Source organism: Amborella trichopoda, chromosome 6 (genome assembly GCF_054954075.1).
Source record: "Amborella trichopoda isolate Santa Cruz 75 chromosome 6, AtrichopodaSantaCruz75HAP2 v2.0, whole genome shotgun sequence".
NCBI classification, from domain to species: Eukaryota; Viridiplantae; Streptophyta; class Magnoliopsida; order Amborellales; family Amborellaceae; genus Amborella; species Amborella trichopoda.
This window is the reverse complement of record NC_142341.1, coordinates 10,719,845-10,743,987: the sequence shown is the minus strand read 5'-3', so window position 1 is coordinate 10,743,987 and position 24,143 is coordinate 10,719,845. Positions and strand designations below refer to the sequence as shown.

General features: G+C 41.5%; 1 protein-coding gene across 1 annotated transcript; it reads left to right on the top strand.

Annotated features, from left to right (window-relative positions):
- Positions 1-373: 373 nt before the first annotated feature.
- LOC18438073 (NAD(P)-binding Rossmann-fold superfamily protein) lies at positions 374-23,141 on the top strand. The gene is made up of 5 exons (XM_088869716.1): positions 374-509; positions 616-732; positions 901-1,100; positions 11,271-11,494; positions 22,729-23,141. The coding sequence occupies exons 2-5, from the start codon at positions 641-643 to the stop codon at positions 23,005-23,007; spliced, it is 795 nt and encodes a 264-aa protein (XP_088725842.1). The 5' UTR covers positions 374-509; positions 616-640; the 3' UTR covers positions 23,008-23,141.
- The last annotated feature ends 1,002 nt before the right edge of the window (positions 23,142-24,143 follow it).

The window sequence follows — 24,143 nt, the reverse complement described above, 5'->3', positions numbered from 1 at the left end:
ACGTTAATTTTATTGTTATTAGAGTCAATGAAACTCATAACTTAGTTATACATATCAATATTTATTTTTTCACTCCATAGAATGTGCATCATTAAATAATAAATCTGCTATTTGCAAGCTTTTTATAAAAATATCAACATGTGTATGTTTTAATTTCATACAATATAAATCAATATCATTTAATTTCATTTTAGAGCGCTTGAAAACACGTGCAACGTGATGCATCATTTTCACGCGTCGCATGCGGAGTGAAAATATGACGCAACGTTTTCCCCTTCTCTGAAGTCCTTTTCGCCGATATTTTACTCACGGCGAAATTTCGTCCGTACATGTATTGCACCAGTGAAGTATGAAGTTCTGCAACTTTTTTCGCGCGGTAATTTGGTTTTCTCTTTATAGCGCCTTGGAAAATTTATTTTATTAATGCGTAATCCGTACCCAACCCTAGAAAAACTGCCTCAATCAACGCATTGAGTAGAGCTTCATTTATCGTTAAGAAGAATAAGCAGGTTGGTGCCTCAGTTTCCTTGTTTTTTCCATGGATCTCTTCGAGTTTTGATTGAACAGTAGGGCTCTAACTTTGCCTTAACTTGTTGAATTGGATAAACGTTTTAGGGTTTTCATTGGTGTCGTATAGAGCATGAAGCTTTCTGGCAGGAGCGTTTTGCTTGTCTCTAATGGCGACGCTGTTTCCTCCAACATTGCGCTTGCTCTCGCGCAAAATGGTTCTAGGTTTGGCAAATAAACTCGAATGAAAATTGTTTGGGAAAATTGGGAATTTGCTTTAATTGGGGAATTTGCTTTAATTGGGGAATTTTTCTTCATTAATTGGAGTGATTGAGATGATTTTTGTCGAATTGGTCTTGTTTTCCGTTCTCTGATGTTTGAATTTGATGGTAGACTCGTGTTGATGGGCGATGAGAATCGCCTTCGAGAAGTTGCCGGTAAGATAGCGAACTCTGTGATGGATGGGGGTCGTGTTGAAGTGATTCAGTTGGATATGAATGAGGAGAGAGAGAGGGTTTTTGATGAGGCCGTTGATAAGGCCTGGAAGTGTCATGGCAAATTGGATGCTTTTGTTAACTGTTACACTTATGAGGGTAATCTCTCTCTCTCTCTCAAATTGGATGCTTTTGTTAGCCGTTACTCTCTCTCTCTCTCTCTCTCTCTCTCTCTCTTGAGGGTAATGTCTCTCTCTCTTTCGGGTGGGTAAAAGTTTCTCTCTCGTAATCAACAAAAAATATATTTTTTCCGAGCAAAACGTTATCAATAAAAGTATTTGTAAGAACCAGAATAAAAAATTCTTTTAGTCGCTTAGGTCTACAAGCACGGAGATGTATTTTCAAAACTCCCTCTCCTCTCTCTCTCTCTCTCTCTCTCCTGCCATTTGTAATATCACATAAGGGCATACGATTTGCTCTTAAGTCCAAGGTCTTAACAAATAATTCCTGTATTTAATTGCTCGTAATTTATTATTGGGGAGGTTAGTATAGGGATTCGACTGTTTGATAAGTGGTGGTCCATAGATTATCCTAAGAAGAAAAATAAAAAACAAGCGTAAGTGTCGTTGCTTAAATCTTGCATAATTGGTATCACAAGCAAAACAGAGCGTGTTCAAAATATTATTCTGATATTCCAGAGTCCAAATAGTTTAGTGACATGATTGAGAAAAATACTCATTATTATCGTGCTTATTTTTTGGAATTAATTTTCTCAGAGAGAGAGAGAGAGAGAGAGAGAGAGAGAGAGTACACAGTTTACATCTAAGGACATTTTGGGGGAACCAGAGTGTTGGAGCTCTTGTCCTCGTTTGTGGTTATGATTTTTTCCGTATTTTTCGGTTTGCCTAATTAGCTCTCTCCATTTGATTTCAATTTTAGAAGTGGATCTGCAATGTAAGTATGCATGACTAGTAATTTTCAGGATGATTTCACGGTTACACAATAAGCGATTATTCAATTGATTCTTGTTCTCTCTTTGCGTCTCTAAACTCTGCGAAGATATGCATATCCCCCATCTGGTTTTTGGTGGACACTGTTCTATTATCTTAACCTAGTTCCATGCAGGTCTTCAACCTTGATTGCTTCTATAAGTTCTATGGAAAGCTTAAGAATAACTCTGGTGATTACATCCTTTCAAAAATTCTGAAACATTTTATTGTTTGATTGGAAGTGAACTTTCAATTGTCTCCCATCAAGTCCAAAGTTCTTCTCTCTTCAACGAATTTGATCCCATGGCTCTTGCCTTTGTTATCTTTGTAATCCTATTAGGCTTATACTAATGCATGCGAAACCCTTTGTAACTCTTTCATAAGAATTCCTTATTTCTGCACATATACTTCTATACCATGATGTTTTTGCATGACAACTGTCATGGGGGAGATTTCTCACTACACGCCCTGTGCATCACTAAGCCTTCATCCGAGTACAACCAACGGTTAACCAACGTTTCACATGCCCACACAAGAGAAGTGAAGCACAATCACACACACAAGCAATAGCCAACGGCCGTAGCCTACCTTTATTCTACTATACTCTTGTGTTATATATAGCCTCGTACTCCTTCATCAAGGGCCAGGCAAGGGGTTTTTATATCCCTAGGGTACAATTCGAATTTCAAATACATACTATACATGTATTGGTCATGCCCACCGCCATGACTTGGATGGAGGCCACCGCGCCACCACACACTCTAGGTCATCTACCTGGCCACCCCACTCATTGAGTCGGTTACACACAATCCGCCAATTACCCCACAATCTTGTGCCATCAAAGCATGGACATTGTAATAGCCCATAGCTCATGGTGGTTGTTATCACCCCCTTCCCAATCCCTCAATTCACGCTCACGCAGCTCATTGATGGGAGGAGTGTGTTACTGTTAGTCAGCCCACTCTCTAGGGTCATGACTAGCCATGCATTTTCATGGCTTAGTTGCAGCGGGTCACACATGCATTACCTCTCACACATGGCTCACGGCTGGTGTTGTTGCCGAAGCCCATGTCTGGGCAATTACATATTTTGACCCTACCATAATTGTCTCGATCCACACTTGCTCTGCTAGGTGTATGGCTCACACCTCTTGCACATGGTCCTCCCCCATGTCCCGTAAAGCCAAGCCATCTGGTCAGGCCCTAGGTATCAGCCCACATCGTCTTTCCCAAGGTCTCCCACCAAGGGGCCTTTAGTTGCCAGTTGTCAATGCTCGCACCATGCACCTAATGCCGTACACCCTGAGCTCTCGCACATTCAAGGGAGAGAGGCATGCACCCTTCTTGTATATAGTTGACATAAAGAATTGGAATCTTGAGAATGATAGCTAATGCTGCCAAAGTAGTAAATGTGATAGTTGATGCACCATGGGGAATTCCTCGACCACCGCCCTTGACCACCACCCACCACGTGCACCACTTGGCTTGCACTCATACATCAAGGTTGCACCATACGCATCAGGCCACCTGCTCTACATGCACCAAGTTGCCTACGCTAGGCTGCACCATCTGGCTTGCACCACATAAAGCTAAGGAAAGCCTCCCCCACCTAAATTTTGACATCCTTGTTGGACGCTTGATGTTCGCTGGGTCCCCATAAACCACTACTTCAGTCAATACCCATGCTCGCTTGGATCAAGCCTCTTGCTTAGTCCATCTTACACTTGGTTAGGTCCATTGCTACCATCAAGCCTCGCTCACTTATGCACACATGGTTAAGTCCTCGCCCTACCACCATGTGTTTGGGTGGCCATGCTGCCACCACAAACCATGCTGCCACCTGCAGTCTCAAGAGGATGGCCTTGTACCAGCCTTACCACAGGTCGATCAGTACTTGTGATAGTTGTGCCAGTTGCCAAATTTCTTCTTCTTAGCCCCGCTAGGGCTAGGTTGATAGCTTGCCCCATCACACCCCCCACTAGCCAAAGAGGTCTCTCTAGTTGTTGAGTCAGATGATTCCTCTAACTAACCCACTTTCATCACCAATGGTCTCCTCACTCGATTTGGACTCCTCTTAAGCTTGTGTCTTGGTCGAAACCAACTGTATTGCGATCATCAACCGTACTGAGCCAACCTGTGCTGGGGCCTCTTCATTCTCCTGTAGAAGACTAACTGTGTGGAGGGCATGCTTCTGTGGGCACACCCGCACTTGATGGTCCCCTCCGCATATGATACAGCCCGAGAAGGCCTTCTTGGGTGCCTATTTCTCGTTCGCCCCCTTCTCATGTTTAGATCCATTGCGACACGACCTTCCCACCATCCATCCTCGATGGACCATCCTCATGGTTTGACTCCATTGCCCATGAAGATCAAAGTCTGCTAGGCCCTTAGTTGCCGCCATAGCAGTACGCAAGTCACCTACACCTTGCCTTCTCAACTCAGCTTGGGCCTATCGTTGCAGCCCAGACACAAAGAATCCTGCAACAGGGATGCAAACTTCTCAACTCGGCTTGGGCCCATCGTTGCTTTCTCAACTCGGCTTGGGCCCATCGTTGCCTTCCCAACTCGGTTTGGGCTCATCGGTCATGGTTTTAATATCCAGCACCAGGGATGCAAACTTCTTCACATAGTCCCACTCCCACACTTTCTCAAAGCTTCTCGAGCGACCCAAGCCGCATTGCCTGGAAAGAAACTCTCGTTTAGCTCCCGCATTGCTAAACCTTGAAACTTTCGTTTCAAGGCCTCCCAAGTGCTCACCTTAGGCCTTGATGTGTCCTCGACCCACATCCTGCACCAGAGCTTCACATCTCCAATAAGGTAAATAGAGTAAATGCCAACACGATCCTCCTCGTAGGCATGAGCTGTCTCGAAATATTGCACCATGTCACATAAGAAGTTCTCCAACACCTTGGAGTCTCGCTAGCCTTTGAATACCTATGGCTCTGGCACCCTCAGAATTCAAGAGTCAAACCCCACCATTAGTGTTGCACACTCTTGACAAGTGCCATATCCTCCTGCATGGTCACGAGGTTGGCCTTGAAGGATTCAGTGAAGGTCCTGAGGTCATCCATGAGCCCTCCCATACGAGCCTCACAAAAAACTACAATGGTCCCCCATGTTCCCTTCAAATCATTGATCCGTGCCTCCATAACAGTAAGGTTCTGCCTAACCCACTATCCTAGACTCCATGGGTAAGTTGCTCGAGGTGGTCGACACAGTCTTGCACATCAACTATACCACCAACAATAATCACAACCAACTTTCGGGTCTGATACCAACTGTCACGGGGGAGATTTCCCACTACATGCCCCGTGTGACAACAAGCCTTTGTCCTAGCATAACCAAGGCTTAGCCAGCCTTCCACACACCACATTAGAGAAATGAGGCACAATCTCACACACAAGGGTCAGACATACAAGCAACAACTAAGGGTCGTAGCCTACCGTTAGTTCATTATGCACTTGCATTGTATGTAGCCAGGGACTTCTTCACCAAGGGCCGGCCACAAGATTCGTATAGCCCAGGTTACAATTCGAATTTTGAGTACACACTATGCACGTGTTGGTCATTCCACCACCATGACTTGCATGGAGGCCACTTGACCACCTCACATTCTGGGCTAGCCACCTGGCTACCCAACTCACTGGGTTGTTGTGCATGATCCATCCATTATCCCATAATCTCATGCCATTTAGGCACGAACATTGTGACAACCCACTACTAATGGTGGTTGTTGCCACCTGCTTCCCACTCCTTCAATTCACACCCACGTGGCCCCTTGATGGGAGGGGTCGTTTATCCCTAGTTAGCCTACTCTCTAGGGTCATGAGTAGTCATGCACCAACATGATTCAGTTACAACGAGTCATACATGCACTATCTCTCACACATGGCTCCTGGCTGTTACACAAGCCCAAGTTTAGGTAGTTACATATTGTGAACCTACTATAATTGTCTCGATGAACACCTGCCCAGTCAGGTGTATGGCTCACACCTCTTGCCCATGTTCGTTACCCATTTCCCATCAGGTCGAGCCATGTAGTCACGCCTTGCTATCAACCCGCATAGTTCTGCCCAAGGTCTCGCACCAACGGTCTTTAGCCGCCAGACCTTTGTGCATGCATCATGCATTTAATGCCACAAACCCTGACCTCTCGCACGGTCAAGGGAGAGAGGCATGTACCCCTCTCATATATAGTTGTCAACATAAAGAACTGAAAACCTATGAGTGTTAGCCATTCCTGCAAAATTAGCGTATGTGGGAATTGATGCCCTAAGGGGGTTTCCTCAACCCATGCCCTCAGCGACCCACGCACCACAAACATCACTTGACTCGCACTCATGCACCAGGCCGCTTGAATCCCACAAACCAGGTTGCTTGCTTTACGTGCACCAGGCTGCCTACACCTGGCCGCACCATCCAGCCTGCACCACATGAAGCTTAGGAAAAAGGGGCCTGACAAGCCAGCGTAGGCTAGCATGGGCATTGGCCAGAGTCTTGGTTTATGGTAACCTGGTGAAGGTCACACGTCCGACGAGGACATTGGAGTTTAGGTGGGGGAGGCTTGGCAGGCCCCTTTTTCCTAATCCCTATGTGGGGCATACCGGATGGTGCAGCCTGGTGTAGGCAGCGTGATGCATGTAGAGCAGGTGGCCTGATGCACGTGGTGCAGGCAGTCCGGTGCGTGTGGTGCATGCAGCTTGGTGCATGAATACATGCCAAGTGGTGTGTAGGTGGCTGAGGGTGTGGGTCAAGGAACCCCTTGGTGCATCAACTGACACATATTCTATTTTGGTGGGATCAACAGTCACTCACAGGGTTCCAGTTCTTTATGTCGACAACTATATATGAGACTGGTGCGTGCTTCTCTCCCTTGACCATACGAGAGGTCAGGGTATGCGGCATTAGGTGTATGGTGCGCGCACAGACAGTTAGTGGCTTAAAGACCCTTGGTGTAAGACCTTGGGTAAGACAATGTGGGCTAATGGTGTGAAGACCATGTGCAAGTGGTGTGAGCGACATGCTGGGCTGGGCAAGTCTAGATTGAGACGGTTTTGGTGAGTTCAGAATATTTAACTACCAAGACTGGGTTTGTGTAGTGGCCATGAGTCATGTGTTAGAGGTAGTGCACGTGTGTTCCATTGTAACTAAGCTATGCTGGTGCATAGCTAGTCATGACCCTAAAGAGTGGGCTGACTAGGAGTAATCGACCCCTCCCATCACAGAGCCACATGGGCGGTGAATTGAGGGAGTGGGAAAGTGGTTGCAATAGCCACCTTGAGTGGTGGACTGTTACAACGCTCTTGCCGTAGTGGGACGAGATCGAGGGAGAATGGGTGAATTGTGGCCTCCATGCTAGTCATGGTGGTGACATGTCCAACACGTGTATAGTGGATTTGAAATTCAAATTGTAACTAGGGGCTATAAGAACCCCTTGCCTGCCCTTGGTGAAGGAGTCCGTGACTGTATACACTATAAATGAATAGTGAAATAAATATGAGATGGCTTGTAGCTATTGCTTGTGCACGGTGACCCTTGTATGTGCGTATGTGCTTGTGTTGTGTCTATCTTGTATGGGCACGTGGAAGGCTGACCTAGCTTTGGTTGTGCTAGAACTGAGTCTCGGTATTGCACTGGGTCTGTAGTGAGAAATCTCCCCCATGATAGTCAGTATCATAGCAAAAAGCCGACTGTGACTGTGGAATGGTGGTATAGCTGATGTGCAAGCTCGCACCCATGGGGTCCAAGATTGTGGGTAGCTGGCAAATGAAAATTGGAACTGGCTCAATTTGCAGACTTAGAAGCCTTTTGCAGATTCCACTTCTGATCTCGATAAAGCTACTCAGAATCAATTGGCAAGAGGTCAATGATTGCATGGCATTCCAACCTTCCTTCTCCTTCCAAGGCCTATTCGAAAGAGAATTCAGCACCTCGGGGCAGATCCTTATTGTCTTGGAGGCCCGAATCGGTGCTTTGGAAGTTAGGTTGGAGGACCATTGTGGTGCTTGTGATGCTCGTATGGGAGGGCTCATGGATGACCTCAAGACCTTCGTTGAGTCCCTCAAGACCAAACTTGTGGCCTTGCAGGAGGATATGGCACTTGTCAAGAGGGCAACATTATGGGCGCGCTGGATGCTCGAACTGTGAGGATGCTAGAGCCATGGGTCTTTGAAGGCCAAAGAGATTCCAAGGTGTTGGATAATTTTTGTGGGACATAGTGCAGTATTTCGAGACTGCTCATGCCTGTGAGGAGGATTGTGTTGGCATTTACTTGATGTACCTCGTTGGAGACGCGAAGGTTAGTGGAGGATGAGGGTGGAGGACATATCAAGGCCCAAGATGAGCACTTGGGATGCCGTGAAACAAGAACTGAACGAGCAATTCTTGCCAGGCAATGCGGCTTGGGTGGCTTGAGAAGCTTTGAGAAAGCTTCACCAGACATGTTCGGTGCGAGACTGTGAAGAAGTTCACATCCTTGATATTGGATATACGAACCATGATCGATGAGGACCAGTTATTCAACATTGTGTTTGGGTTACAAGGATGCGCCTAGGCCGAGTTGAGAAGGCAAGCTGTGCATGACTTGCCTACTTCTATGGTAGCAGCTGAGGGCCCATTAGACTTTGATCTTTATGGGGCGGTGGAGTCAAACCATAGGGATGGTCAATAGAGGATGGATAGTGAGAAGGTGGTGCACCGCAATTGATCTAGTCTTGAGAAAGGGGCGACCAAAGAGAAAGAAGCACCTCGAAAGGCCTTCCCGGGCTGTTTCATATGCAGAGGGGACCATCGGAGGGTGTGCCCACGAAGTAAGCCCTCAATATGGTTAATCTTGTGCAGGAGGATGAGGAGGCCCCAACATAGATTGGCTGACTATGGTTGATCAACACAATACAGTTGGTTTCAACCAAGACTCAGGATTGGGAGGAGTCCAAATCAGGTGATGAGACTACTGATTCTTCGAAGTAAAGTGATGACTCAAATGGGGTCATCATTAGGAAAACATCAGAGATTGCAGTAGGTCAGTGGGAGGAGTCCTCTGACTCAACGATAGGAGAGGCCTCTTCGATTAGTGGGAGTTGTGATGGGGCAAGCCATCGACCTAGTCTTAGTGGGTCTAAGAAGAGGAGATTTGGCAACTGGCACGAGGATTGTATGTATTGGTCGACTTGTGGTCAAGCTGATGTAAGGCCATCCTCTTGAGGCTGCAGGTGGTGGCAAGGGTCGTGGTGGCAGCAGCGGACCTAGCACGCACCTTGAAACATGGTGGCAGCGGGAGGACCTGACCATGTGTGCATAAGCAAGTGGGACTTGGTGGCAGTAGTGGACCTAACTAGGTGTGAGGTGGACTAAGTAGGAGGCTTGGTCTAGGTGAGCATCGGCGTTGGTTGGAGTTGTGGTTTATGGGAATCTGGCAAAGGTCAAGCATCCAACGGATATCGGAGCTTATGTGGAGGAGGTTTGTCAGGCCCTTTTTTCCTAAGCCTCATGTGGTGTAGCCCGATGGAACGGCCTGGTGTAAGTAGTCTGGTGCATTTAGAGCAGGAGGCCTGGTGCGTGTGGTGCAGGTGGCCTTGTGCATGGGTTCAGGCCAAGTGGTACGTGGTCGCCTAGGGCATGGATCATGGAACCCCTTGGTGCATCAATTGGCTCATATACTACTTTGGTGGATTAGTTATCACTTATAGGGTTCCACTTCTAGCATAGACATTTGGCAAAGTATACCTTCATAATACTGCCATGTCGCCACCTCTAGTAAAATGCTCACACTTTTTGTTTCCCTTGAATTTGATCAGTTCATGTTTCGAAAAGTAAGATTTTCTTAGGTTTCCTTATCCAGCCTTTTAAGATTTTCTTAGGTTTCCTTATCCAGCCTTTTGGTTAGCTTGGTTTGCATCTCGTCAAAATGAAATGGTGCTCTTCATTTGTATGAGCTGTATTCCTTGATAACATGTAGTTGGCGTTTCTTCATTCATATCAACTTTATCTTTGATAACATTTTGGAGATGTTTGACTGTAGTTTTTATTCTCCATGTTATAACTATTAATATGGGCTAGTTAATTCTTCCTTTGTTCGGCTGCTACTCTCTTTCTTATTGATGCAGTCCTGCTGATGACATCTCTAGTGTATGAATTTTTTTTTTTTTTTAAATTTTTTACTATCCGCCGATTGCTATTCATGAGTACTATTCACAAATACTATTTATGGTTTATTGTTCATAGGGGTATTTTTGGAACTTTTAAATATTGTTTACGCGCATTTATGTAGCCGACACCAAATAATTGGGATAAAGTTTGGATGATGAGGATGATGATATAGTATTTTCTGTCGTATGAATAAGAGGTTCATGTTCATCATATGGCTTATCTCATATAATCATATTTCTTAAAATGTTATAAACCATAAATTTATGCTAAGTTTCATATGATATCATTCTCTAAGTAATTATTTAGCATATGCTTTAAATACTGAAACATTAGTGGTGCATCCATCTTTTAAACTGATGGCAAGCATCTAATTTTTGGTCAGCTCAGACTTTTACTAGTTGTAACTGTACGGTGACGATTGTGATAGTCACTTGATATCCACTTGATATTCCTTTGCGATATTTGTTTTGTCTCTTTATATTTTAGAGAGAATATCATTAAAATGGTCAGACCACCTCAAAAAATACTAAGGTTACCTATTATCAACCAAAGTTGTTAATTTAAAAAGGTCATCTCATTCAAGTACCTCCACAACTGTTTTTTTAAAATACCCAAAATACCCCTATTCTGCATTGGGAATCTTGAACAAGCAGGGGTATTTTGGTAGTTTCCCTACTTATGCCAAACCAAATATCATAAATACCTCTGGCTTGTTTTGGGTTCCAAATATGGAATTTTTTCTATTAGAATTTCTTTTTCCAGGTATGAAACCCCGAATGAGAAGGGTGTCATTTGACTGCGCTTAACTGACTTGAGCCAAATGACAATGCTACTCTCACATGGTCTAGGTTCCAAACCTGGAACATGTGTTTGCCTCATTAAAATTTCTTGTTCCAGGTTAGGAATCTGGAACAAGTAGATGGATTTAGGTAATTTTATCCCACATTTGTCATGGGTGAAATAACCAAAACACCCCTGCTTATTCAGGATTGTAAACTCTTAACAGGGTCATTCTAGGTATCTTTTAAGAAAAGACTTGATGAGGTACTTGAGCATAGTGATCTTACTAAATAAATTAGTTGATTTGACCAACTTAGTGATTTTTGAGGTTTTTTTATTGTTTTAATGATTGTTTCCCTATATTTTATTTTTAAGATGAGTTAGTGTATTTATTTCTGATTACTTTTGGCTAGGGAAACTCAGTGAGCCTCAACACCTACCAGAAGATGAGTTTGGAAGGATAGTTAGGATGAACTACATGAGTGCATGGTTTCTTTTGAAGGCTGTTAGTAAAAGGATGCAGCACTTTGGAGGATCCATTGTACTTATGATATCCATCATTGGCATGGAAAGAGGGCTTTATCCTGGGGCTGCTGCTTACGGTTCTTCTTTGGCAGCTGTAAATCACTTAGTAAGGGTAAGTGGACTGTTTCATTTAGCTGCATTAGTTTTTTATTTTCAAAATTGGAAGAATCGCTTTCACCTAAATGCTTTGCTATAGTTTCTACTGCATAGGGATGCATGCCGTAGTTTCATTGAAATTGTGTCCATTAAAAAAATGCAAATTAAATGAATTGCTGAATTTGTTCCTTTTTCTAGTCTACTCATCATTGAAGTAAATGACATCGTTTTCCCCATAAGATGAGTAGATAAAATGCACTGTGTCTTCAAGTGCATTAAATTTCATATGTTTGATGTCTTAGGTAGCAGCATTACCTTCCTGCAATGTTTTTTACTTTAGCATTATGAGTCAACTTACAGAGGTCTACGTTATGTATTTCATTTGGTGATTTCCCATGCATCTCAAGGAATTGTTTTATTGGCATGAAATTGTTTTATATGCATAATTGAGGAAATGCAATTATGTAGACGTCTGATGAGTGTATATGTGTTTTTATGCGCATTTATGTGTGCACCTGAATGAACATTTTTCAACTGGATGCACTTTTTGTCTACTCTTTGATGGACTCATAGCTAATAGAGGTTTTATATCAGGTCCATCATTATTTATTGAAAGCCAATTCAGTATATAAGACTTCATAATTGGCTGCCATGATGCGATGCAGTTGTGGCATTTTTTTTCCTGAGACCATTATGAGTTTGGGCTTGTCATTTCTGGGAATGGTTCTGGGAGGGGATACTTGGTTTGCTACAGGGCCTTTGGAGGGTATTTATGTCTCCTATCTCTTTATTCTATCTACTGAATATTCTAGTTGGATTCTTAAGAACTGAATTAGAATTTTCAGGTCCTCACCATGGGAGTTGAGTAGCCCCAATTCAAGGGGCATTTTCCCGTCATTGCTGTCTTCTCAATTGAAATTTCCTTGGAGAGGAGTTCACTCTAGCATACTTCAATCAACTTAGTATTCCAGAAAATGTCAGGTGGCGCTTAGGTAATCTTGGGGGTCTAGGCCACCGAGTGCCTAGGCGGGCACAAGGGTTGTCCAGTAATCCTGTTTTAGGTCCAAATTTTGTATAAAAGATACATATTCATCCGATTTTTTATAATCCAAACAAAATACAAAAAATACCTTACCCTCTGGGTATTTTTACACCTAGGCGGTGCAATGCCCACGGCACCCACCTAGGTGGGGTACAAGGCGGCGTCCAGGGACAACCCATCTAGTTTGTCTGCCCAGGCTTGGGCGATGCACCCAGGTCCCACTAGCCTGCCTAGGCACTGGGTGGACCACTTTTTGAATCAATGGTTCATTTGTAGTGCTTCAGAGTTACTTGATTTTAGATGTTAAATTTGGAACAAGTCTTTGAGTTTTATGGTAGAAAGTGGGGCCAATTTGCAGCTTAAGATATTGCTTTGTTAGGTTCTTGATTGGTGTATCTTCTAGTGCAACGTAGAGGCTTCCTTTATGTTGTTTTGAGATTGGATGGGAGGGTGATGTATAGGAATGGGTCAATTGACCATCTGTTGATCAAGGAAATGAGACTTGTGGAATAATAATATTGAAAATTTGGGTGCTTTGTGTTTCGTGGTTTGCTTGCTATTGAAGCTTGGCTTGTAAGCTTCTCTTTTCTTCCAATCAATCAATCATTAGATCTTTTGATAAATTTTTTTCGTTGTTTCTACCTCCATCATCCATCATCTGGTATTGGAGCAGGTTTTTCCAAGCACTATTGACTCAATGGATTCAGGTCTAGACTTAGACAATGACTCGATGGGTCGGGTCTGGATCCACTTTACCTTGACCCGACCCTGGTCTGGTCTGGTCTGGTCTGGGTTTGGGTCCCGCTTGGACCCTATCGGGTCAGGGTCAACCTGATCCAACCTGGTATATATAAGCATAAGATACATATAAATAATATTAACTATTTATTATAAAATACATAAAATAATTTTAATATTTTTTTATTTCTAGACCCGGACCCGATTGGACCAGTTGTGTCCTGGAACTGACTCTACCCATCTACGGCGTGGAGGGATGGGGGGAGGGAGGGATTTGAGTGAGTAGGGTTTCGGCTTTGTGACAGAAAACTGGAATGGAAAAAGATTTTTTGGGTGAAGGCATGAAAATAGATTTCTCTATTTCGGGCTCAAAATAGAGAAAACAATTTTTGGTAAAAAAAGATCCATACCAGATTTTGGATCTAAATAGTGAAAATAGACAATTTCCTGGGAGAACTATTCTTGGTAATCTTATTCCAGGGATCCAAACGGCCCCTTAGTTATTGAACAAGGGGTTGATTTGTTATTAGAAAGAGTTTGACTCTTTTTTTGTCCCTACTTTATTGTCACCTAAGAAAGATTGACCTCGATGGATGTGTGTGCGCAACAGGGCAATTAATATCAGTGAAGTACCACTTCCCAATTCATTGTCTAGATGACATGCTTGACATGCTAGTGGGCGCTAAAATCTTTTCGAGGTTTGGTCTAAGAAGCAGGTACCATCGGATCTGAATCTACCCTGGTGATGAATGGAAGACAACGTCAAAGACTCGGGAGAAATTGTATGAATGGCTTATTGAGTGATTTGGGTTGTCCAAGCCCCAAAGTTCCTTTATTAGAGTGATGTACCAGGTGCTCTGTCCCTTCATTGATAAATTTGTAGTTGTGTACTTTGATGACATCCTTTTACAGTTTGACTGATGATACATACTTGAACCATTTGAGGAGATCATTAGGACCTCTCAGATGGTATAAGTTGCCTTTGAATCTAAAGAAGTTTTTTTTGTTTTCTGATAGACCACTTGGTGATTTTAGGATTTGTTGCATTGATAAAGTGGAGCATGCTAAAGTGTAGGCAATTGTAGAATGGCCTACACTAAAGACTATACGAGAGGTGAGAAGTTTTCGTGGTTTTGCCACTTTTTACAGGCGATTCATTAGAAATTTTAGTATGTTCTTGCACCTATGGTAAATGTATGAAGAAGGGGGTTTTTCAATGGGCTATAAAGCAGCTGAAGAGAGCTTTGGCTTATTAAGGAGAAGATGACCAGTGCTCCTGTCTTAGCACTATAGATTTTGAGCAGGTCTTCCAAGTGGAATGCAATGCTTAGGGCTGTTCTTAATCCTGAAGGCAAGCTAATAGATTAAACGAATCCAAGACACCTTTGTGGAGTTTTATGCTATTGTTGAGGCTGTGTCATTGGCAATATTACTTTATACAAAGAGAGTGCATTTTGTTCTCATATCATGAGGCGCTGAGGTGCTTGAATGCTCAAAAGCAACTGAATAGGTGCCATGCCAAGTGGATATCCTACATGTAGCAATCTCTTTTATTATTCGACACAAATCAAACACTCAAAAATAAAGTGACTGCTGCTTAGAGCCTAGGGTGGAAACGGGTCGGGTTAGGTTAGGTAGGGCCCGACCCGATCTGACAAGTTCAAGGGTTGACCTAGACCCAGTTGGGCCCAAATTGATCAGAACCAGACTCGATGGGTTGGTATGGTTGTGTCAAAATATAAAAAATAAAAATATATTATATAGTTTATAATATAAAATGTGTGTTTATAGGTAGAAAGTAACAGGTTGGGTGGGGTTGGGTCTGACCTGGACCCGACCCGTTTAGGTCCAGGTTAGAATCGAAGCGAACTTGACCATACCAACTCTCAGTTCGATACTTCTGAACCCAGACCCAACCTACTAGGTCCAGAAGCCGGACCGGAACTTGGATGTGAGTCAGGTCGATTTGTCCCTTTGACTGCCGTATTTGAGCAAGAGATCCTACTTATGTGGAACTTTTGCAACTTTGGTGGTTGGAATCAACATCCTACGGCAAGTATATGCTATTGTCCCTAATTTTTGTAAAATATTGATCAATATGGTTTTTTCTTGTGACTTTGTGTTGCAAGATGACTTCCTTCACAAGGTAGTCAATTTTGCATCCCATGAGGCTCTCATCGCATCAAGATCATCATTGAGTTGTATTGCAAATGTCTCAGTGGACATTTTGGATGAGAGAAAATGATTACATTGGTAGAAGAGAATTATTACTGGCCTTTGCTTAAGCTAGGCCTCAGGTGGTTTGTGGAAAGATGCAAGATCTCCCAACTAGCGAAGGGCCAAGCTCAAAACACTGGGTTATACACTTCCTCGCCTATTCATACAACTCGGACCAATATCAGTATGGACTTCATGGAGGGACTTCCTTGCAGTGCCAAAGGCTGGGCTCCCATAATCACCATGGTGGATCCTTTCTCAAAGATGGCACACTTCATCCCTTGTAAGAAGACCATGAACACCACTCGTACAGCTGATCTATTATTCCTCAAGGAGATGTTTAGACTTCATGGAGTTCCGAACACTCACTTGTGCCTAGGTTAGATGCTTTGTGAGTCACTTTTGTTGCACCCTATGCAGGAAGTTAGAAACCAAATTGCAATACTAGTAGCATTGACCATCCATAGATGGACGGACAGTCCGTGATTGTGAATCAAAGTCAGAGATTCCTTCAAGGAGTCTTGTGGAGTCAATCCTAGTCAGTGGGTTCACATTTGCCTCATGCTGAGTTCACTTACAATGGCAGTGTCGAATCGGTCGACAGGAGGTTTTCCTTTGAGATTAAGTGCTAGATTTATTCCTCTACCCGAGAAGGAGTAGACCAATGATGATGCAAAGGCACTAGTAAAGCATCTCCAGGGGGCCCATAGGCAACTCTGAGAAAGCCACAAGAGAGCTATGCAAAGTATATAGCTGATGCCGACCAGCACTGACGAGAGGAGTAATAGTGAATGTTACTTGATGATGTTCTGCCTACAGTGAGAGCATTTCCCACATGGCACCTATCATAATCTCAAATAAATGAAGATCGGTCCCTGTCAAGTGATCTCGAAAATAAGCAACAATGCATACAAAGCGGAGCTTCCAGAGGCGTGTGGTATCTGTCCTATCTTCAATGTTTCCGATCTATATTTTCTAGACATTAGAAACAGCACTACTCAACACGGATCTTATAGCCTGTACTTGGTCCAGTGGAAGTACATACTGGATTTGGAGAATTCATGGATTTTAGAAGAGGATATGAAGCGGATGGATGCAGAAGCATGGAGAATGTTCACAGTTGAACTGAACTCAATGGGTGAGTTCTCTCTAATCAGGGGAGGCTGATATAACCAATTTGAGCACTGCACCTTCCAAAGGCCATAAGTTTTACTTGTATATTCGATTTCTTTTATGACCACCCCTTCAGCGGTATCATTGAGCTCTATATATGCAAATCCCACTTCACTGGTTTTGCTAGCCAAATTTGTCAGAAAAAATCCTTTAAAGGCCTCACATCAGCTACCAAAGTTAGTGCAAGGTTAGGGGTAGTGTTATCCTTTTGTCTAGGACGGAATTATTTCTATTATCCAGGGTAAAGTGGTCGTTTCAGGGTTAGGATTTCTTGGAATCTAGCTTTGGTCTGTAAATAGGGATTTGTAAGGAGATTAAGCAGTCTTGAGATTTTATACTGTGTTTCCCGGTTAGTAGCAATTGAAGCTTGACTTCTAAGATTCCATTTTCTTGCAATCAATCAAGACATTAGATCTTTGAGTTCCTCACCGTAATTTCTTTGTCCATCACACGGCCTATTGTAAATTATGGTTTTTATTATCCTAGTCTATGAAGCAAGACTAGCTCTATGGAGAAGGCTCTACTCGTTCTTAGGAGGTGCTTTGGTGCTTTTTAAAGCTAAGAGAGTTACAATTTTTTATTTTTGCAAAGGATTCAACATGCCGTTGTTGGTGAAAATGGTAGTAAGGGATTAGAGCTCAGAAAATCACAAGCTTCCAGATGGAACTTTAGTAGCTAAGCGTGTGAAAGATTGTAGGCAAGGATACTACAATGCTGATTAGTAGACCGTCAGAATCATTGTATAGTCAGTTCATTTGTAGAACCAGTTCACCTATCAGGAACTACCAGGAAAAAAATCTTTTGATGATCAGAGAGTGGGTCACATATTAAGAAGCAGGAGTCAATGCAGTCTCACTATCTCTTATGTTTTGTTAAGTATGCTTTTTTTTTTTGAATGTGTAACAGGGTTTCATTAATGAAGAAACTAAAGTAAAATATCATGGCTAAAGCATAAAGGGACTGTAAATTATACGACAAAGTTATCTATATGTGAATTATGAATAGTCTATTTGACAAGAAGAGATACTGTGATCACCCTTTACCGTGTTGTCCTTTTGAAGGACAACTTGGTTTGGCAAAGCTGGACGAAAGTCTCATCAACATTTGATGGACCCACAAGGGGGGTGGATTCCACTGGAAACTAAGTGTTTCAATAATGGTCCCCGTCTAGGCAATAGTATTTGAGTCCCCACTAAGTTCCATAATCCCTGTTTCCCAAGATCTCCTTTCCCCATTAAAACCTAAGCAGCCGTTTGGGTACTTGGAAATATATTATATGTGAAATACATTACTGGTGTAATAAATTACTGGAGCAATACATTACCTGGAAATGAATTATTGTTATTTGGTTAGCATCTGGATACATCCTGGGGATTACATTGCTATTGTTTGGGCTACGTCTAGAAGAAACCTGGGAAATACATTACCGTCATTTTGGCTCGAAAATATTGGGTGGTGTTTGTATAAGGCTTAGGTCCTAAACAATCAAAGTAAGACACACCTTCAAATGGTGTCGAAAGATGTCATTTTAGTATTGAAAATCATTATGATAACTAGAAAATTTATTTTCATCTCTAAATATAAAATTTAAAACTTTAAAAATGGTGTAGATCAAATAGATCTATAAACAATTCAAAATCTTGAAAATACATTATAAGATAATACATTAATACATTACAAGATGCACTATTTTGAAGACTTGATATCTTTTTTTTTTTGTCTGTTCATGTATCTAAGATCGAGATGCTTGGATTTGGGAGTTTTTTGGGATCAAAACGACTTTTTCTAGTGAATTTTTTATGTGTGTCTAAGTTTAGACTGTTTAGGGTCTCAACTTTATACAAACTTTTTTCAAAAATATTGCATGAATTTTACCTATAATAATATGATTTTTTTGTACAGTTAATTTTTTTTATCTTTTAAAATAAAATATCAGGTGAATCTAAAACAGATTATTATTTTTTGATCGAAGTTAACTTAGCATTAAAGAGAGAGAGAGAGGTACAAGAGTAAGTATATACTGCGAGGCCTACAATCGCTTCTAAAGTCGCTCTACATCGATCAGGCTAGAAGCAGAGATAGGGCTTATATGAGAATCTAAAACAGATTATTCAAATACAAATCTCAATCCACCCTCCAAAACAAAATTGGGCATAAAGCATTGTGGATGACCCCACTTGTCATTTTATCCACCCTCCAAAACAATGTGCGTATGAGAGAGGAAGAGAGACTAAAACCCCAAAATGGGCCAAGGTTGTTAAAACCCAAACAATGTGCGTATGAGAAAGGAAGAGAGTTTTGTAAGAGGAACTCAAATGAATGAGGTCAATTTTATAATTTGAGTAACGAGTCAATCCTTTATTTAGGATTCCAGCAGCAACCGACATCTTATTTTCTGCTGCGGGTTTGGAATCTAGTCTAGGAGTTCTTTTCGGATTGCATTTTTGTTTGGGTTATTGTTTCCTTTCAATGCTATGGGAAACAATAGAGAATTGGGTGGTGTTAAGTTCCAGTTACAAGTTTATCTCTCAATCTTGTGATGAAGCTACAAGGAAACACAAATGAGTTGTAGATTGAAGGCAAACAACGAAATGTTGTGCGGAGTTTTTACACGGAATGTCACTTTTAGATTATTTCCATGAAATTCAGACTAGGCTTGAGGTTTTAACTAACATATGACGAGAATTTTGCTGGTTAGACATCAGAAGTCAAGGCTTCCTTATTGAATTTATTGCAAGTGCAACTTGTATATATTGGTGAGGGCTATCCACCTTCTTTGACTAGAGGTGTATTTTAAGATGAAGCAGGAAAGGTTTTACCTGAGTACAACTTTTTGAGGGAGGAGAAGGGTTCACTTGACTATTTGACCTTTCTAGAGGTTGTTGCTAGGAGCTCTAGATCTTCCCAAATCACTTGAAAGGCCTTCGGAAATGGAGGTTATGCCATTGTACTTGGTGGTTGGAGGGATAATGGGATTCCCCGTGCTTTATCAGCGTTTACTTTGAAGTGCCATGTGCATTAGGAAAAGCGAAAAGATGAAAAAAGCATTGAGAGGCCAAATAGTTCTAAGATGGTTTCCCAGATGCCTATATTTCGATTTTTTATCTATAACCAATTTTTGTATTGTAGGTCATATTTGCATTATGAGCGAGGACTAGAGGGTCTTGGTGAAGGTTGACGATGTCAACGAAAGGTGGATAGTTATCATATGGACGGCGATCCTAACCACAAGGAGCTTCTAGCAATCCTCGGTTTTATAGACTCGAGCTAGCCTCCGCTTTTGGGAATGCACCTGCACCCGACAACTATGATCTGAATTGAAAGCAGCTTTGAGGAGGATGAAGATAGGAAAGGCCTTAGGACTATATGATATCCTATAGAGGTTTGGAAGTGCTTGGGGAGATTGGTAGATCCTAGCTAACCAAGCTGTTCAACAAGGTGAACAAAGAAAATGCCAAACGAACAGAGGAAAAGTTCTATGGTACCTATTTACAAGAACAAAATGAGACATAAAGAATTGTGTTAACTATCAAGAGATCAAACTTATGAGCCATATTATGAAGTTGTGGAAGAGAGTGATTGAGCAACGACTAATCCATGAGAAGCGAGTGCCTTTGAAAATGAATTCGGTTTTATGCCAGGGAGGTCAACAATTGAGGCCATTTTCCTATTTAGGCAACTAATTGAGAAGTTTAGGGACAAGGCAAAAAACCTCCACATGGTATTTATTGATTTAGAGAAGGCTTACGATAAGGTACTTACAGATTTAATTTTGTGGGTGTTAGGAACGCTAACTAGTATACAGACAACTATTGGAGAGACAAGTGAGTTTTTAGTAACAATAGGTCCACATCAAGGGTCAGCGTTGAGCTTATATCTCTTTGTTTTAGTTATGGACAAGTTAGCTAGGCATCTACAAAATGATGTATTGTGGTATGTGTTTAATCGGATGACATAGTTTTAACCAATGAGATTAGAAGTGACATCAATGCAAAGTTTGAACTTTGGAGGGATTGTTTAGAATCTAAATGTTTTAAAATTAGCTGGACTTAGACATAATATATGGAATACGAGTTTAGTAATAATAGGAGTAGAAACGAGGAAGTACTTAAGATTGATGACCAAGAAATACCAAAAAGAGAGTATTTTCGATATCTTGGGTCAATAATACATGAAATGGAGAGATTGAGGAAGACGTCACCCATAGAATTAGAGCTAGTTGGCGAAGTGGAGATGTGCGATCGGAATTTTATGTGATCGTTAAATATCAATGAAACTGAAGGGGAAGTTCTATAGGACAGCTGTGAAACCAGCTTTTCTTTATGAGACGAGATGCTGGGTGGTCAAGAAACAACATACCCATAAGATGAGTGTAGTAGAGATGAATATGTTGAGATGGATGAGTGACAAGAGAAGAAAAGATAGAATTCGGAACAAATATATTCGAGAGAACTTAAGGGTGGCTCCAATAGGGGATAAGATGAGGGAAAGTAGGCCATGTGCAGTGTGCAGTGCAAACCCAATACAACAACTATTAGTATGTGCGATTTGGCTCAATTGGAAGGCTCTAAAAGGGCAAGGGGAAGGCCCAAAAGGACATGGATGGAAAGTAGTGAGAAAATATATGAGGATATATGGTCTTGCTTAGGGTATGGCCCTCGATAGAGCAGAATGGTGAAATAAGATTCATGTAGCCAACCCCAAATAGTTAAGATAAGGCTTTGATGATGGTGATGAATCAATTTTTGTATTCTGATAGTATCAATGCGATATATGGCTCTTACATGCTACGAGGAACTAAATAACCATAGCATAATCTTGGTACAATTGGCTTAGCTGGGGTTTATTTTTGTCCACGGGAAATCACAATTGAGTGCTTAATTATCTTCTGCGAGTTTCTTGCTGTTCTCCCTGCGATGTAGATAACCCCATTATAGGTCCTTGTCTGTTGTGAATAAAAAGGGAATGGTTAATTGGTGCACTTAACTAATTAAGAAATGGCAGTGTAATGGCAGATCTTTGTCATCCTTCGAATTTTCTGATGGTTTTGTTTGTCTGCACTTGTATCATGGTTTTGTTATGGTTTCAGCTTGGTTGCTACTTACGAGTTTGTTGAATCCTCTTTGGAAAAAGTTTATATAAGTTCTCAACCTTATATTGTATGGATAAGGTGCACTTAGAAACCCACTAGTGAAGGTTGTTCCTATGTTGGAAAACCCTTGAATCGATCATCTCAACCTCAAGATTCATAGAAATGAAAAAAAGGGGGATTTCTAGTCCCAAAATTAGTTCATCTTCTAACACCTCATTTGGGCCGTCCATTTCCAAGATATTCAACTGTTTATAGATCTGCTTGATCGTCACCTTTTCTGAAACTTCAAATTTCATAATTCAGGGCAACAATAGATTTTCATATCATCGCAAGGCTTTGTTGCACCGAAACTGCATTTTTGGCATAGTTTTGAGGTGCACCTTACTTCCATAGTATAAGGTTAATACCGTATACAAACGTCACCCATCATCTTTTGTCAGGCCTTATGTGATTGAGGATTTGCATGATGCAAAACAATAGAGGAACTATGGACTGCTGTTACAGAATCAAGATTGTGGCTCTCTACCCATGCATTATGAGTTTGCTAGTATTCAATATGATAAGTTCCAAGGTTTAGTATTGGAGGAATGCATTGGAGTAATCATTTACCATTGAGGGATTCTTCTTTCCTGGCAGAGGTTTCTTTAACTCCTCTGCCTTTATAGCTTGTTATTATGGAGAACTGTTGTGAAATGAATGGCTTGATCTATGATTCAAGGAAATTGACAATGGGTGGATTGCGTGCTTCCATTTTTGTCTATGTTTTTCTCCTTTTTGGCAACCGCTTTGTTGTAGATTCTTAAAATGGTCACATGTATATGAGGAGAGGCTGGTTTCATTTCGATAAGTAGTGTCGAGGAATTGCTTTGGGGGGTGGGTTTGTGTGTGTGTGTCAGAGAGAGAGAGAGAGAGAGAGAGAGAGAGAGAGAGAGGTTGATTCTTTGCTAAGAGAAAATTCCTCCTGGTTTTGATGCTGGGTGTTGTTCAGGCATTTGCGTTGGAGATGGGCAAGTACAACATCAGAGTGAATGGTGTGGCTCGTGGACTACAGTTGAATGATGGGTTCCCATCATCCGTAGGAAAGCAGAAGGCAGAGAAATCGACCAAGGATGTGGTGCCCTTGCAAAGATGGCTAGATGCCGAGAAGGATTTGGCATCAACTGTTCTCTACTTAGTGGGTGATGGGTCTAAGTACATGACTGGGAACACCATCTATGTGGATGGAGGTATGTCACTGGTAAGGCCTCGGATGCGTTCTTTTATTTAGTAATTTGTGGTAGAAACTAAGTATTTATTGGCTGGAAGTTATTAGGGTAGAATAATTTATAGTGCAAAGCTATTGAGGGAGAAATATGTCTGTTGCAATAACATTTTTTAGTAATGGAGATGATTTCTTTGGAATAGCGGGTTCCTTTTTTTCTATGCTCGGTGGTACATGACAAACACCATCAATCATGAGAGGTTATGTTTACATATTTGCTTTTTTTTCTATACCTCCTTTTAACAATGGAAAAAGTTTATATAAAGATGTTGAAAAACCCTTTGATTGATCATCTCGACATCGAGATGTATGACCATGAAAAATGCAAAGATTATAAGTCTCAAAAATAGTGCATTTTACAACATATTATGTACACTGTCCATTTTCAAGATTTTCATATCCTTATAGGTCTACTTGATTTTAACCATTTTTGAAATTTAAAATTTTATAAGTAGATATAAAAATAGATTTTGAGATAATCCTAAGAACATTTTACATCAAAATTATATACCGTGATGAAATTTGAAGGTGCACCTTACCTTTACACCTACGGATGCATCCGTATGCAAACTGCACCTTTATAAAACATTGAATTATAAAGGGTGTAGGACATCCTTTCTTCAGTGATCTATTTTCTTTAGTTTTTTGTCTTTTCTTTTATATGCTTCCTTTTCTTCGATCTAGCCTAGTTCTTGTCTAGTGATTTTGCAGTAGAATCTAAGTAATTATTTGTATTGGCCGGAAGTTATCAAGGGAGAATACTCCATGAGGCAAAGCTATTGAAGTGAGATTAATGTTTGGTGTAAATTCTGCATAGTTTCTAGAATGAAAGAATCTACTTGGGCTTCATAGATAATGAATAACTTTAGGGCATATTTGACAAAGGATGTAGAAAACCCATGTGTAATTAAGTCTGGAGCTGGAGAATGATTTGTTTGATAATATGTCTTAGGGAAGAGGTTATCCAGGAGGGGTTGGTCGTTTGGCAGGTGTCTGCCAAAGCCTAAAATGATGGTACATTTGAGTTCCTGCTCCCCGGTGGTTTTTCCGCATGCCGATTTTGATAAGGATATCCTTGTACCCGATCATTCTAGTCCCCGTTATCAAACACGCTAAGAAATCAGCAACATTTTTATCTAAGC